This window comes from Gallinula chloropus, assembly GCF_964237585.1.
Source record: "Gallinula chloropus genome assembly, chromosome: 5".
NCBI lineage: Eukaryota > Metazoa > Chordata > Aves > Gruiformes > Rallidae > Gallinula > Gallinula chloropus.
Window position 1 is genome coordinate 70,258,793 of NC_140090.1, and position 18,236 is coordinate 70,277,028.

The window sequence follows — 18,236 nt, forward strand, 5'->3', positions numbered from 1 at the left end:
GCTATTCTTTCACCTGGACTTTTCTTACACCCTTGATGACAAATGAAAGACTAATGTAAAAGCTTCAATAAAATGACATTGTTATCCCCAAAGTATATACATATATTTTTGAATTCTGTTATCTTTAGCAAAGTTTCAGGAGAGGAAAACCCAAAAAATTCTACCTGGCAAAGAGCCAGAGCTCCAATTACAGCAAGCACTATGGGAATGAAAGTAACAGATTTTAATTGGTGTCCAAGGGGAAAGGTCAGTCTCCTTGGAACAATGGGAGTCTTTGGTGGTAATTGACTGAATGCTCCCGTGAGAGCCTGTAAATGTCAGTAACACACTTGAAACAGTAGCAAAAGGAAAAGTTTGGCATCCTGGAACATACAGAAGAGTTTTGCTGGCAGAGGTATTCTAAAATGTGAATGGTGAAATACTTTAACAAGCGATGTGACTTGGAAGATAGCTCTCAGCTTCAAGGTTCGAAATGCCATACACGTTTGAAAGGTGTGGGAGAAATTTATTTATTTTCAAGATAAAAACGGAATATTGCAGTTTACACTAGTGTTAGACACACAGGGGTCTAAGGCAGCAGATGATTTGTGAACTTTGCCCACTGCTACACTGGATGACTGACTTAAGCTTCTTTCTCTCTGCAATGGCCTAGTGCTACTTTTCTTCCAAGCAAGTATTGAATAATGTTTTCTTCTTTCCCTTCTATTATGTTTTGGTAATGAAAAGATTATTTTAATTTATTTTTTTTTTAGCAATCTAAATGAAGGGTACAAACTTGCATGGCTGGATGCAGTTCAGGATTCCCTGCCAGAGAGGAATGTTATTAAAGGTGATCAGATCTTACAGAATGACATGAATTAGAAGAAAAGATGATTTTGCAGCTAGAATTTCAAGCAAAATCCTGTGTTCAGTGCCTGCCATGGCAGCTGATTATTTTCTGACCTCAGCAAAATATACCTTTGATCTCATTCATAAACTAGGACTGACAATATTTCTTTTCAAGTACCTATTAACACAGAATCTGTAAATGAACAAAGGTCTCAAGATGTGGGCAGAGGAACTGTTGCACTTTCATCCCCAGCTGATAATGTCTGTCTGCCTTTGGTTCATCTGCAACTGTGCTTGACTTTCTGGGAGCTGAACAGCATTGATTAGGGAGGGCATATGGACGTGTTTGCATTTCTTTCCCTGAATGCCAAAACCCTAGCACAGACTGCTGTCCCTCAGGTTTCCTATGCTATCACATCCATTATTTGCCATTGCAATAAGGGGGAGACAAGTTGTGCACCAGAACCCAAAGGAACAGATGTTGTTTGAACATTAAGAAGTTACGAATAGGACAGAAGAGACATGGGCTTGATGCAGAAAGATGAGTCATGATAACATAATACTAAGTTCTCAGTCCTGCATCATGTCCAGAAACAGCTGTAAACCTACTGTCATGCCTCTTCTTAAGGAACTTCTAGTGGATTGTCTTCACCAGAAAGCTATATTCAGGGCTAGCAACATGCTCATGAGTAGAGTTCACAGAAAATGCTGAACCTATGAGCAAAGAGAGCCCAACATCCACACCATGTGCCCAAGGCTAAATTCTTACATGTTCTAAAACATTCTGGCTGAAAAAACCCAACACACCAAGATAACGTTCAAACTTTGTGCAATTTGCTGTGCAAAGAAGCCCTAAACCAGTGAAAACTGAATTTAAAAATTTGTCTGCTGAAGATACACCTGGTCATTCTGAGGCAAGATTGATCATCAAAAAATGAGACTGTTTCTGTTATTTAACTATGCAGTATCACGGATAACATGTCCCATTGCCTTCTATGTGTATCTTTGGTCTGTCTGCATGGAAAAAATATATTGATACAACCACACAAGCATCTCATCACTCAGCAGGAGAGAAAAAAACCCTGAGAAATGCCTGCACACAAGGAATTTGGGATGCAAGGACTAGATCAGAGTTTATTCCCATGTTCCTTTGTACATATTCCCAAAGATTGTCCTCATAGGGGACTAGCATCTGTAAATTCTTGCTACATCTAAATTGCTCAGCTATGGTAAATTGCTTAAATTGCTAGTATCATTGCCCCCTCTTTTTTCCATTGCCATGTGTTGTTCACTGCACTCCTTTCCAATTCTCCTTATTTCCTTTGATGAAGGAATTAGATATATAGGACTGGAGAGGTTTTATGTATCCACAGAGACACAGAGAAACCTAACTACATATGTGCAAAGGAAAATTCAGTGTTTACTGTATTTAAACTGTTAAGGGCAGACTTCTGACAATGAAAGAATCAGCAAAGTGATTAAGAATGTAATTCAACTATCATTGTTAACGTCTATTGTTTTCAGTAGGATTTATCTTGGTAAATCTATTCAGAATTTAACAGTGGAAACATTAAAAAAAAATTATTTTAGCTTTTCACTCTAAAAGCACTGTCGATTTAACATTAATTTCAAGACAGAAAAGCCTCAGATCACCTGAGCAGGAAAAAAAAAGGTTGAATAGTAATATGCACTTTCAATCAATATAAAATTTTTCTCTCTCTAAATAGCAAAAGCCATTATTCATAACGTTCTATATGCAACAGAACTCTTTGTAAATTTGATTCTTTCTTGTCAAATAATATGTTAATTTAAACATTTCTTAACTTTGGAAAATATTCCACCACCTCCAGTCTTTTTACTGCATAGACAATTTAAAAAAAAAAAAAATCAGCAATACAATGTATTGGCTCCCATATTTATGGGAACAGTTGGCCACATTAAAAATTTACTATCAAGTATTTCTCCCAAATCCTCACATTTCTTAGCAAATGTGCACAAAACACTGTGAAGGTACAAGTGTGTCCTGAACATTCACCATGGTCTGATTACCCTCCCCTATCAATGAAAAAGTCATCAGGAAAAAGTGGTTTAGGACTTCATCCACTGTAGCAGAATACACGACAAGAACTCCTCTGATAGTTCTTTATGAACCTAATTTGGTCTACTTGGTTAATGTCAATCTCTCTATGCTCCATTCAGCACTATCTCCAATTATGGCCATTATCACTGCTACACTTCCTTTCTCTCCTCTGCTATCATTTATCCTTAAAATAATCCTACCTTAAAAGAACCTTTGACCACAATTCAATATTTCTGAACATAGAAGAGACTCCTCCACAGAAAAAAAAAACTGGTTTTGTGCAAATTTGTAGGAGACTGTACCCATCTGAAAGCCAAATGACGGTAAACAGAAGTTCCTACCCCCAGCCTCTCTGCAGCATTACTCTCCAAGGTGTAATAGACATTGAATTTTCCTTGTTCCCCAAGTTATATCACAGAATCATAGAATATTCTGAGTTGGAAAGGACCCAGAAGAATCATCAAGTCCAATTCCTGGCTCCACATAGGGCCAGACAAGTCAGAGCACGTGACTGAGTGCATCATCCAGACACTACTTGAACTCAGTCAAGCTCAGTGCTGCGACCGCTTCCCTGGGGAGCCTGTTCCAGTGTCCGACCACCCACTCAGTAAAGAGCTTCTTCCTAATATCCAGCTTTTGTCATTCTCTTGGGTTCTATCACTGATCAAATTTATATCCCACCTAAATGTTTTAATTCCTTTTGTGTGAAAGAGGTGGAGAGATGGGAACCAAAAGACTCAAGAGACAAAGATATGGATTATCATGCTTTGTTTTCAGCTAGTTTTGACCCTTGAATTCTCTGTTGTGTGTTATCTTAAACTCAATTTTTTTTTCCTCTTCTGGCTCTGGGAAATCTATCCTGCCCTTGCAACAAGAAGCCTAACTCTTTCACTTCTTAGTACTAAAAGGAAAAGCTCATTTACAGTTTTGCAGTATTTTCTCCATCCATGCACTGAAGGATTCCCATTTTCTCTAAGAAACTTGGCTGGTTCCGCAATGACCTGTTACTTTGGATATATGAGTCACCACTTGTTGGTTTCTAATTCTCATGCTATCTGCATACAAGCCAAATTCCACATTTTCTTAGCAACTAGACAGCTTTCTAATTACATCCATTAATCTTTGCCATCACTCCCCTCTCTGCATTTACCAGCATTTATCAATCAGAAGTTTCAGAATCAAGAATATTTTTCTTATTTTCTTCATTTTCTTCTCCTTGTACTCAAAGTACAGACAGACAGAAGGCATAACACTCAAGGATCCTGTCATTTAGTCATTCATTTCCTCCTAACATATCTGGACTAGCAAAGGAGTGAGCAATTGCAAGCTGATGATAAGCACGCACTACAAATTACACAATCTCCTAATTAACAAATACTACATATGACAACTTTGCTGTAGGCCTGACAAGGGACAGTTGAGTTCAGAGCTCCTATGGTTAATATTCATACATTTATTACTTTTTACATTATCCGTTCCAATCCCCAACAAACCTGACATCATATAGTTATACCACTATATCATGTTATTTTTCTCTTTAAGGCAAACCTCTGATGTCATATGGTAAAAAGACGTCTTCCACATTTCATGACCAAAGAAATATGTTCATACCACAACACAAAAGTGAAATGATGTAGAAGTGAAATTAGGTATATGTTTTTAATGGCTCAAAATCCAGAAGTAAATGAAAACTGCCCTACATTTTTTAGTCCAATTTTATAGGACACAGAACAAGCTGATTTTCTATTGCTCGAGGATAGTTTTTTCATAAGAAAAAAACCCCTAATATTATGACAACTGGATTTTTTCCTGGTTTAAACAGCCTGTCTTACTTACGGAAATAGATGGAAGTACAGGTTTGACAATAAGACAGGTCCGCTTTGTAGCTAGACATATTCTTGTACCACCATCAATCCCAGCTGCCTGTATTTGGGCTGCAACTAACCACTTATCACTCCTCTGTTCTCTAAGCTGCTGGCATATATCCTTTCTTGCCAAAAGAGAATCATCTGTTCCAGAATACTTGGTAAATCACAGAGGAATTAAAAGGGCATAAAAGCATTGAAGGACATTCAACAAGATACTATCTTGCATAAATTTTAACTGACCAGTTTATAGAAAACAAGGGTGAGAGTGTGGAAGGAACACATTTGAACCCTTCCTCAGCCTGGGTGAATCTTAGCTCTAAAAACTGAATTCCATGGCTCATACTTCCCTATCATTCGTTTCAACATTCAGTGTGCCCTTGGAGACTTCTGAGAGATACAACAGCATACTGTAGTACTACTTTGAGTGGGAAAATGTCAAAACTGCCACTATTTTTGATAGCCTTACAAGAGCAGCAGCAGAATAAATGGGCTTTGATTTCACTTCAAATCCACGAAGAGATATGGATGTAGAATAATGGCAAGGGCTTCGGGTGTAATGGCTATTGTGAGAGCTGTCATATGCTATAGCCATGAATCAGAAAGTTTGGTAGTGAATGCTGCCAGACACTTCAAAAGTCAAAATATTCACTTTGAAAGATGAGACTCTGCCTTCACTTTGTTAAAGTGGACCAAATGTTTTTTAATTATTCATTTCCCATGAACTCAGCACCAGGTCTTCAGTTTATCCTTGTTTTTATATGGGGTGAGGGGTAGAAAAGATATTCTTCTGAAATGCAAATCAGGTCTATACTTGATTATCTTGTGCATGGGTAGAAGCATTAGTCTTGAATCTAAAGATATTACAAGCTGAAGTGAAAATTGTAACATATGTATTACCATAAGGATACAAGACTTTCCAGTCATCACCAATAGTAGTAGACTTACTACAAGTAAGTCTAGTCATAGACTTGCTTAAATACTAGTAGACTTACTGCATCATTATTGCTGAACTGCAGAAAATGAAAAATTTCTTAATTCAAGGGGTGAGACATCTCTCTTCCTGGAGGCAGTGAACTGTTTACATGTGTACAGTGTTATCAGAAGTCCAATGAACCACCCCTGCAGTCCAAGACAATAACTCTTGTAGGTTCAGGATTTCAACTCTTTTCTGATCAGGAGGTGAAATCTTAAGTGAAAACAGGTGAATGAAACATTTATTTCTACCATCATATTTACAGAAAAGTTACAAGTGAGGAAGAAGCCCTGTGTTCACACTCAAGGGCCATTGGAGAAAAGGCATATGTAGTGCTATCTACTCCAAGTTGCCTATCAGATTGGCAAAATCAGGAGATGAATCCCACCCCACATTCTCTTGACACCCTCCTTACAAAATATTTCCTATGAAGTAAAAGATGAGGCTATTCATGGTCACAGCAGATGAGATGTTTAAAACAAATCTGGGGGCTTCACGTGCCTTCCTATGTTATATGGGATTTAATCCAAACAGAAGTTTTCATTTGATGGAATCTATGTTTCAATCTGCAAAACACTTCAGTACAAGGTAGTTTCTCCCTTTCAAAATGTTAGAAAAAAACCTTTTATTAAATGTCTCCTTGAAATCTCCTGGGCACTACATCATTTAAAAAATAACTGAAAACCCAAGAAACCACTTTTCACATCTGTGAGACAATGCCTTTTTGGTCTCTTATGACTGTCTCTTTGAAGACTGCACTCACAGCCTGCAGCTAACAAGGACCTTTCCTTCGAAATGAAAAGAGGAGAGCAACAGAGTAATTGATTTTATCTCTGCAAGAGTGGACTGCAATAGCACTTTGGGCTATTGGCATGACTGATCGACCGTAGACCCTGGGTCTCCCACTGTGCCTAATTTGCTAAGGATGCCATCCCTTGACAACCACGGGATCTGGATCAGTCTAGTGTGAGGTGTACTTAGAGCTCTGCTGTGCTCTAACCTCTACAATATAAACCCGATATAGTCTTTACACTAAGATTTAGAGAGGCTTACAAGGAAGACACCATTAGAAATAACTGGTTTTCCTCAAGTAAAAAATGGAGACTTGCCGTCACATCAGTCTGCTAAAGCCTTCCATGATAAGAGTGGTCACAGAGAAGAACTTTAGAAGTGTTCCCAATCTGATTTTAGCAACTGAGGGTAGCAGATTCCACAGCAACAGCAATGTCAGGTGGATCAGGAATTCCTCAATTCTCAGAAGAGCAGTTGCAAAGGCCAGCATAAAGAACACAATTCTGGGTTTTAGACTTCATACAGCTGAGCAGTTTACATTCCAAATCAGAACCTCCCTGAAGCAAATTAACTCCTCTAATACTCCAGGATACAAAGTAGCAGTCAATCATTCCCATTTGAGCTAACAAGGGTAAATCTTCTCCTGTCTTCACGGACAGAAACATTTGCAAACTATTCTCTCCACCACCTGCACTCAATGCTAGAAAGAACAGAAGGCTAGGCCGCCATTCTTTTCATTTAAAACTCATTAATAGAAATTAATTTGAAGTAGTTAGGTATCTAGCCAGCATTGAAACCCATGCAATTATATTTACAATATAAATATCCGTTATCTTGGAGCCACACGCGCAACAGGACAGTGCTTAACATGCTGTGATAAAGGTGCTAATCATGGCCACTAAATATAAAAGATGAGGAATGCATCTGTAATCCATTCATCTTTAGAGAGAAAGAAAAGAGGACACTGTAGCGCACAGCAATTAAAATCTGAACAGTTGGAGGAATAAAGGGAAAATTGAAGGCAGGTTTACAGAAAGAAAGGGGGAGAGAAAACAAAAAAAAAACCCAAACTAACACAAAAATTCAAATTCACAGGAAATATCTGATGCACTAGTCCTATTAATAGCATAAAACTTGCTGGCAGATACAATCACCCAGCATTTTATTAATTAACTGAAGATACAGGGATGCAGAGGTTTGAAAGTACAAAGAAGGAATGGGCTGCACAGACTGGCTCTTTGCAAAGAACACAGTGTGTTCCTCCAAGGATACACTGTCTAAATTAGCCAGCAGCACTTCTTGAGTCAAAGAAAACCTCTAGTTAAACCAATTGTAGAGTCCCCACCGCTGTTCACTTTCTATTTACATAGATCTATGATTTTCCATACAATGCTTAAAAGCAGCCTACGTGAAAGGCTTTTATAAAGAAAAAACATTAAACAGAGCACGTGAGTTTCCAGCAAAGTAAATGACAAACTTTTGCAAAAATGGATTTTCGAGATATAAACCCGGCTTTCTATTTTAGTTTAATTTCTAACCCACCAGTGTGTTATTTCCAAACATTATTTCTTCATGTAGAAGCATTTAAATGGTCTTATTTCCCCTCACAAAAGGCATTATGAACCTAACAAATAAAGCAATGTTGACACACCTAAGCCTAGGGATTTATGACATGTTGGGGATTCTCTCTGCTAGTCTTGTTGACAAATACTCAAACAGGCTCTGTGTCTTTAGCAAGATCCATGGGTCACATTTTTCCCTCTGATCTGTGTCATTAGTCACACGACCAGGTAGTACAGTAATTCAGTGAAAAGAGAAAATACTGAAAAAACAGGGTTTCCATATCTGGAATTGCCAGGATTTATACACTGCAATGTTACAATTTTCTGTAATTTCCTTAAGAAAATACTGTAATTTAGAAAAACATGCAGCATCAGTAATAGGTCATCAGCTTAAATTGTAAATAATGGTTGACTTTGTTCTCATCTTTATTTTCAAAACACCCTTTGTAATACGACATCGCCTGCAATTTCTGGTTAAAGGATTTAATTTTGTTCAATAAAGAGACAAGAATTGGCAGTCAGAAGCTTTTAGAAAGAAATTGGCATTCATAGAGTGTGGGAAGCACTGCAAAACCTATGTATTTATAGATGCATTCTTTTTCTAGATGGAGAAGAGCAAATAAATTATAACAAACTATATATTTGACACATGTTGCTGTTTGTTCTTTTCCAGAATGTGAAAATCATCTGCAATTCATTAACAAATCTATTAATTATTTGAATAAACCAAATAACATGTATTCTACGGTTAATTGTTCCAACTCCTCTGCCTAGAGAGAAACAGAAAGATTAGGTACAGGATATACTCTTTTTTTTTTATAAGCAATCAGTCTCAAGTCAGCGAAGTTTAACACGTCCCCTCTGTTTAAATGGGACTATTCCTAACAGTGAAGCATGAGCTAAATGGATTTTTTTTTTCTTTTTTGGAAAGAAGACAACTTCAGTAAGTTAAGTACTTGCTGCCCCCCCTAACGAATCACTGTTGTAACACAATACCTTAAAGATAAAATTTTCCCCCTTTCTTTTCCACTACTGAAGAAGCCTTTTTTTCTCTGCTACGGAAAACCTTGTGGAATGAAGAGCGTGGAAGGCTGCAGATGCAGTCAGACAAATCACTTACCACATATAACAAATAGTTAGGGAAAGCATGCTGTTAGAGTTTGCCCAGTATTAACTGCAGTAGTGTATAAACCCTTCACATGTATGAGTGTTCAAAAATTCATAGATTTTAGAGTAGTGGAGTCCTACATTTAAAAGAAAAATATCCACAGGTATCCCTCCCCACCCCACGTTAGTGAAATGAGATGCAACTTTCAAAGTAATCAGAGTAATCAATTTTGATGGCAGCTATGGTGAGGGATATCAGATCTCAGGATCTGGGATTTTTTGCTAAAAAAGTTCAAGATGGCAAAATTTGTAAATATATTTCCTTCTACTTTCCATTCCACAGCAGGTATGATAAAGATCCAGTTTTAGTATTTTTGCTTTCACTGAAAAAATATTTTTAGTGTGGAAATATAATACAGCTTTACACTCTCCTCCCTATGCTCACTAAATCACTGGGAACTAGCTAGGTGCCTAAAGTTAAATGTTTATTGAGGAATGGCCCGATGATCTACAGAAATAGCATAAGCAGATCCTCCAAAATTTCTCCCTGCAAGCCTAATTCTGCTTCTGTCGAAATAAATTTTGGAAAATCCAGTCTCAGACCATTACATAGGTCCTTTCATCCCAGGTGTTGCAGCTTTCCTCTGGCACTGTCCCATATTGATTATAGGCCAAATTAGTGCAGTCTACTGGCAGAACACGCAGGTCCACCCTTCCACCTGAAAGCCTTTTCCTTTCATCTATTTGGTTTTTGAGCTGGAAAGGGACTTGCTTTCAGACAGATTAGTCCTCAATCCAGCTCACCAGATGGCTACACAAACAAGGGTAGCAGTGCAAGGAAGGGAGTAGGAAGGTGCAATGTGTGCTTGCAGACCAGAAAACCAACCATCTCACCACTAATTTAGGACCATTTAATCCCAATTTAATCTGACTTTTATGAAGAGACTTGAACCTATACTTTTTCTTGTCTGTTTTGATTATGATCATTTATCTCTCCACCCTTACACATTTTTCCAGTCTTGTGCAATCACAGAAACGTAGGTAGGTACAAGAAACGAATCTGGTGGCATTACAATGGTAAGTGGTGGGCAAATTATTTTTCTGAGGATCTTTCAGCAAAACCTCAATTCATCAGAATAGGTAAGAACTGGAATTCCACAGCTGCAGTACATTAATCAGAACACCATTAAGAAAGTGCTTTGTAGCTGTCTTGTTAGGACCACACCAAGCAGCTGCCTGTAGCAAAGAAGTGGAATGCACGATCCCAAAAGTCCACTCTTGTTTTATGTTACAGTGTTAGCAAAGACTGTTTTACCAGGGGAAGGAAGAAAGTCACTGAACATCACTCAAAGGTTCCTTTGTTATGAACAAAACAGCATTCACAGGCTCAGGTGGGGTAGTAGAGGACAGGACCAAGTATACCCTGTCACATGCCTACACCTCCAGTGGAGGTATGGACTTCCACCTACAGTCAACTGAAGAAAACATCTAGGGTTGTTTTCTTAATAAGTCAAATGACTCATGATGAAAAGTGCCTGTTTCTTTGGAACAAAGAGTTAAACATGAACTACGAGAGAACAAAGCTAAGCATTACCATCTCTGCTTAGGACAGCTTTCTCTTCTTTTCACAGTTGGTCTTAATGAATACAGAAATTATTCAATATAATGAAAACATCATCATAGTGACCTCAACTGTCCAAATACAGTGTCTTTTAGAGGTGAGACGAATTTTCTGCTGATGCAATTCAGTTTTGCCTGTAATAACTCACATTACCCACTAGGACAAAAAGCAATGGAGAGCTACTCTATCCAGGTTCATATTCCCTCTGGCAAAGAGCTGGAATTGGGCCTTCCACCCACTGTATGCACACTGTAGACTCATAGCTAATAAGGCAAGAGGAAAAATGGTGTAACCACTGCCACTTATTTAATCGTGCTTTGGTTTTCTTTTCTTTTTTTTTTGACCAACATACGAGGAAATCTGAAATGAAATTGTCAGTAATTTCATGATAATTTAAACTACTTTTTAGTTTCCACACTAAAGCACAAGTAGTAATGACTGCCTATCGCAAAATATGAGTTAAACTCTTTTTTAGACAACATGTGAAGGAGTCTTTAAACAGAATATCATTTACTAGCTTATCCATATGTTAGCATATGTGAGAATACAAGTAATCATTACGAACTGTGCTACCTACTGCATCCCCTCAAATTACAAAAACTTTCTCAAAAATGTATCTCAAAGAAGGCATCAGATTCCTTTCATGAATATGTCAGTGCTAGAAATTCTTGGTAAATTGTTACGCAGTAGGGTGCTTGCATGATTAAAACCTCCTGGGCTTCAGAAGTCATTTTCTCTGCAGGAATTTATCAAATCCTGTTCAGGTCACTATTGGGAGCGCTTAAAAGACAAATAATGTTACATAGAGTCTAGCCACTGTAGATGCATTTCTGCTGTTTTAATGAGTCTCTCACTTTCAGACAACAAAATCATCACTATCCAGGAGGTAAGCAAACAATTAAATCCATCCCTATTACCCGTATATATTTAATGGCCATCTTTTGCTAACATGTATTCCATAAAGTACACTGGTAAGTAGTATAAGTGGTACAAACTAGCTTACATTTTGGTACTGCTACATATCTTTTCAAGGGAAGTGAGACAGGAAGAGTTTCCAACCATTTAAATACTAACAGGTATTCAGGAAAGCTGAAGAGACCACCAGGACAGAAATTGCATCACCACGTTATCACCTACCTTACGTTTGTTAGTTGGACAAACATACAAGTAGCTCAAAATAGTCTTCAGACCAACTTTATCATTTAGCTTCTCATACGTTGTCCCATAATCTGTTGACCTACAATTCAAAGAGAGATCTCATAAGTACAAACACTTAATCACAAAACCACAAGTCACTTGGCGGCTGTTCAATATAAGTCATGCTTTACATAGCGGAATGGCTCTCTAGAGCTTTTTGAATGATTCATGTAGTATATAATGATACTTAATTATATACACACAGCATCATGTGAGTGCTTATAATTTGCATTTAAATTAGATTAGGAAAAATTAAACCATCATCTTCCCAGAGCATTTTAAAATAAACATGTACAAAAGGAAATGCTACATTCTGAGTGCAGAAGATGATGATTGTCAGAAAAGCCAAATAGCAGATAGAAAGAGACTAAAGTTATCAATTCATTTTATACTCCAAGCTTAGACTAATTTTGTTAAGATAACAGTCTTTTCTCAGCATATTCCAAAAGAGCTGCTCCAGCTCATTGTTTGGTGAAATTGGAGTTCAGTTTTCTGCAAAACACATTGATGTCCTTTTGAAAACCAAAATACATGAGCATTGCATCTACAATTTATATAGGTTTTTCACATGGACTAGCACGAAGTATGGACACATGTGTTTTATTCTTGCTTTAAGAGGCACTATTCAGTGAAGAATACAGTATATTTGTGGTATGAGGGTTGCCCATAGAGACACTGACTACATGTCTTGGCAAAGAACAAAACAGGTGAACAAAAAAAATCATGCAGAGTTCCTGTAACATCTGCTCCTAACATGTGACTGGAACCAAGATGAATTATCAGCAGAGGTTTTGTTCATTATGTAGCTCATGTTTGCCTGAAGTATGTCCTAATATCCAGGGGATTCAGATAATCAGCTAAAAGCAGTACAGGTGATATCCACAAACTGATATAAAGTGACATATATCTTGGTAACAGAAACCTTTAAAACTATAACTTTCTTACATATAATAAATATTTTAAAAGTATGAATGGCTCCATATAGAACTTCACTTGCAAACAGCAACATGAATTTTCCCTTCTGCTGATCACTCTAAAACCAGTCATTATAAAGTAAGCCCTAGGCACCCATTATTTCCAGGTTCCCTCCTATCTGGGAAACAACAGCTAAATTCACAAAGGTATTAAGACAATGTCTACAGTTTCCTTTCCCTCCCCCCTGCCCCAAGTGTGGAGGGTGTTACATTTCTGAATCTTTTTTCACATCTACATTGATACCACAGCTTCTGGGATTTCAGATTTTGCAACCAGTACATGAATAAAACAAGAAGGCAGCAGGCTGAGGTTTTACCCATTAAGATGAATTGTACTAAAATGTGCAATTAAAGTTGAGTCTTTCTATCCTGGAACTTTATCAAGGCATTTGCATGTACCTGACCTGGTGAACGAACAATCAACCTAAGGTTTATGACCATAGCTTTTTCCTTTTCTTCCTTTCCCCCCAATAAATATATGCACCCCTGTGCATATATATGACCTTTGTTGGTTAGAACATTAACATCAAATTCTCATCCACTGATTGATCTTTCCCTTTATAAGGTCATCTGTCTCAGGAGCACATATAAGCTAACAGAGCTATTTCCTTGGTGGACCGAGAAGGAGGATGCTGTTATGGGTATTTCTGAGTATTTCAGAGATGTTCCAGCACTCAGGTGAAGGGAGCCACAGCAGGATACTGGACACAGCTCTGCTAAGGACTGCTGCTTTATTTTGGTTACCTTGTCCACCTCGCCATCAAGTCTTCTCAGAAATTAGTCTTTCTGTTGCAGTCTGCCTAAAAACCAACACGTATCCTTTGCAAAGTTTGGGCTGCTAAAGACACATTAAGATTTTAAGGACTAAATCTGACCTGCTGAGTTAGGAAAAAATATATTAATGAAATAACATGGTTCTTCTTTGTGCCAGTGACAGTGATTTCAAAGTGGGACCCTTCAAAAGAGGATAGGAGGAGTGAAGAAAATCTGACACGTAAAACTCGTTTGAAATTGTTAAAGAAAAGCAGTCAGTATCCCTGCCAAAGCACAAGCAAACAGATGTCGAAACCCTATTGCAAATGGTAATCGTAGTCAGAATTGCCAGCCATTTCTTACTTCAAATCTCTAGGCAATTATTTTGCATTCATAGCTTTATTTACAGGTAACGTTATATACAGATGGAAGCGTGTGCTTCTGTCAACATCTATAAAAGCAACTGAAAGATTGGAAAGCTTAGAAAAACATCAATTTTTTTTGCAGATGAACAAAAACACAAGCAATCAAAGGAGCTACTACTGGATCTTACTTTCATTATCATGTTCTAAACTAGCAATAGCCAATCCTTCTACCTGCCCAGTTACAAGGTTTTTTTTCTCTTACACTTTACAATTACCCTTAATTTTAACAGGGAGGTAAATGTTATACAACAGCAGATAGGCACCTAGAAGTGCTTTAACACAAAGAAATGGTGATAGATACACACACACAGAGCAGCAGAACAAAAGAATTGAATCAAATGAAACGCTGAATACACACGAAGCCTCTGCTGGGATCTAACCCAGGGTTATCACCAACCTGTGTTCATCTTATTCCTAATATATATGTATACAAGCAGGAATTGATTAGTAGCCTGGATAATGAGCTCTTAATTTGTCTTATTAAATGGGTGTATAAAGCAGCATGAAACTCCTAACCCATGAAAATGTATCAGCTGTTTGGTGACCCAGCAAGCCAGCCTAACCTGGAAGCGTTGCAAAAAAAAGATGCACCTCAGCAGGGTGTAGTCAGGAACAGCAGCATAGGATTCACAATTCAGTCCCAATTATCTGAAGGGGAATGGGTGTATAGCAACCAACATGTCCCACACTTTGTGTGGTAGGCTGCTGTAGCATGTTGAAGCTCTACAGAGAACTCAGTTTTAGTGCAGAGCAGAGCAAGCAAATGATGGCATAAATAATCTGAAAAGACTAAACACTGGATCTGCAGGGCACAAAACTGAAATTCTGTACTTTTTGAACCATCTCCTGAAAAGCAACAGCTACAGAAAAACTCTATGTAAATAGGTGAACAACAAACCCTACCTTATTACTTCTGGTGCAGACTGACATGCGTGTTGCAATGCTTTCTCAAATTGTTTGCGAGGAAGGGGTGTGTTTATGCATGTTTCATGACATTAATTTCAATCTCTGTGTAAATTGTATCATTTTTGGCTTGATTTGGCTCAGTACAGTTACAGGCTAAGTTAAAATAAGTGCAGATGAGTTCAAAATAGGAAGATCTACACTGAGATTTGATATATATATATATGCAAGTCTAAATAAATATGGAAAAATATAGATATGTGTTAGGACACTGTGGATGTTACTGAAATGCAGATGATCCTTAGTAAAAGAATGTTCAGAAACAGTATTTAGACTCAATTCCGAACTGTATCTGTCCCATTTTAGTTATAATTGCTTCCATTAAATCCATCCCAAATTTTACCAGTAGCTGTTTCGAATGAGACTTCCTATTTTTCAGTAAAGCAGAATGATTTCTGCAAACACCCAAGAAGATAAACATTTTAATTATTACTAGTTCATTTGACAGTATAAAAAAATTACCAAAACTGTGGAACTGAAGCTCTGACTTCCCTGACTAATAAATTAAAACAAAACTAGAAACATGTAGAATAATTTATATTTTGCAAACTATTTGCAAGAAAGTTGACATTTAAATAACTTCATTATTATTCATTGACAGGGCTTTTCCCTCTCCTCCCGTCAGGGTAAATGACATTTCTATTACAGTATTATAATAAACTCCTGCACATTTTAAATAAAGTCACTGAATTCCATTAGTCCACCTACTGTCATGAATATATCTCAATCCATTCCTACCAATATTTCACAATTATAATAGGCATTCTGAATCAACTAGTAACATGAACCCTATGGAAATTCTCTTCTTTTTCAAGAGGCACAGACCAAAATTCAGAGGACTGTCAGTTTGAATATATAGATTAAATAAATTCCCTAGCAAGTTGCTGTTTATTCTCTTTTGTTACAGATTTAAGGTTGTCTGTATTTATTTTACATAAGCTGCTGAAGACCTGAGGAATCAACCAGTTGATTGTTTGGTCAAGGTGTGCTTTCACGAGACCTTTCTGGCACACTACATGAGAAAAAAGAAAAATGTTACGTGTAGACTTGAAACCGTGTAACATCATGTCTCCTGCCTATTAGAATGCAGCTTTCTTCCCATAAAAGACCTATGTTAACAGATTAAGATCCTATTATAACACGCATCATTAGGAAGCAGTGACTAATTGGCACCATTTACCTTTTTTTCTTTTCTTTTTCAACCAGTTACATCTGGTTTTCACATATTAACATGACAGCCTCCCCCACCTCTACCATGAGAAGACTGTCAATGTATTACATCCTCACTCTCTTTGGTTTAATTTGCTTCTCTCACTGCTGTCCAAGTGGCGGCCAGCCCTGGGAGGCAGGACCAGAAGCATCTGTAATGTGGTTAGAGAGCAGCAGAGCAGAGCAGCGTGTCATGACCAGGAGCAGTGTGAAGATAGGGTCTCTAGCCTGTTTCTCCTGCACATTAATTCACTTCTGGCAGAAGTCAGGTATTTTAAGTAAGAAAAAGCAATGACTATTAGATCATCTGTTCCAATCTTCCACATAACTACATTTGCCACCTGGTTTACCTCCAAAGAGATCGGCTAGTTGAGCACAAGATTTGCCAGTTGCTATAGTGTTAGTCTCTACATGAGCAGATTTTTGGATAGAAGGCTTTCAGATCGCAGAGGGCAGAAGTATGGAGTTACATGCTGTGCTTACAAAAGGCTTTCAACTGAATGAGATTTTGAATAAAGGAATATTTACGGTATTAAAAACGATCTTTCACATCTGAATGTGGAAAATACTGGAGCTGGCAATTCTGGAGTGTATTTGCATTCCTGTGTACAATGTTTTAAGCCTGTTTGTGAACTCTGCTGTGAAGTTGTTGACTCCTGCATTCCTTCTTTCCGGGGATCTTTCTAGGCTGAGGTGCTATTCCCTCATCACTTAAATGGAAACTCTTTCCTTTATGGTTTTATAGCCAAGTACTAAAGTTTCCCATTGATTTTTGCCATGCCACCATGTTTCACAAAAGCTTGTAATGTCAAAGTCTTCTTCAACAGCTAACAATTTAAGTTCATATGTTCTTCCTATTAAGCTTTTCACAAGCCATTGATAGATGTCACTTTTTGTCTGATTCCTGTTTTGATTTAACTCCTTCATGTGTAACCCTGGTATGTTTTCCAGAAAGTAATGTCTGACCTCAGCTTCTCCCTCAGGGAAGAACTGTTTTATTATCCCACACTATTTTCATAGAAAATTACTCTTGATTTACAAATCTCGTTGCTTCACCTGCACACTTCTCACCACTGACTGTCTTTCTAACTCCTTATATAAATATTTCCCCAAAGCCCTGCCCATTTCTAATGGGAACTGTTTGCCTACTTCATAGAGGCTGACACATTTTGAGGGGATTTTCACATCTCCACATCGAAGAGCAATTGCAAGATGCAACCACAGTGAATCCCGCACCCGTGGGTGCAGTTTCCATGAAGCACAGGGCCAGACCTCACTCTCAATCATACAAGTTTCTCTCCTGAGGTTACATTCTGAATGGTTATGGGTCTTTTTCCCCCAACACCCAGGTTATTGAATTAGAATGTTTGGGGAATTTTTATTTAAAACTCTTTTATCCCACTGAGCAGTAGAGGCCTTTCAACACTACACTGATTCAGGTCCCTGACACACTGCCTCTGCTAAAGGCCTTTCCACCGCTTGGGACCAACCATGCTGTGTCTTTATGCCTTCCCTAGCCTCCTCTTCCTCACTTTATTAATGAATCTTGGCTACTATTTAGCATAGTTCATTTGACTTAAGCAAGGATTAAGCCAAAGTAAAGCTAATTCAGAAAGGCTTTTTTTCCTTCACAAGTGTTTGGTTCAAGAGGCCAGCATTAAGTGGTCTGACAGAAGTGTCAAGAGGTGGTTAGCATTTCTTTAAATGTCTGTAATGGCACTGCACATGTCACCGCATTAAAAAGCTTCAAATTTACCCTGTCAGGTTGAAATTAACTTTTAAAGACATCTCCAGGATAAAGAAAAAGAAGAGATTTCAAAACTCAAGGGACCCACATGTCTCACTGCCTAAGCAAACACATTTCTGATGACGTTTTTTCTCATG

The 18,236-nt window shown here is 37.8% G+C and overlaps 1 protein-coding gene across 1 annotated transcript in view; it reads right to left on the minus strand.

Annotated features, from left to right (window-relative positions):
* LOC311192494 (VPS10 domain-containing receptor SorCS1-like) overlaps positions 1-18,236 on the minus strand; it is a gene marked incomplete at both ends in the record, with an annotated part of 294,792 nt that overhangs the window by 153,921 nt on the left and 122,635 nt on the right. Inside the window, one exon of the mRNA XM_084264978.1 lies at positions 11,969-12,068. Coding sequence (XP_084121104.1) covers positions 11,969-12,068 — 100 coding nt within the window. The remainder of the gene's footprint in view (positions 1-11,968; positions 12,069-18,236) is intronic.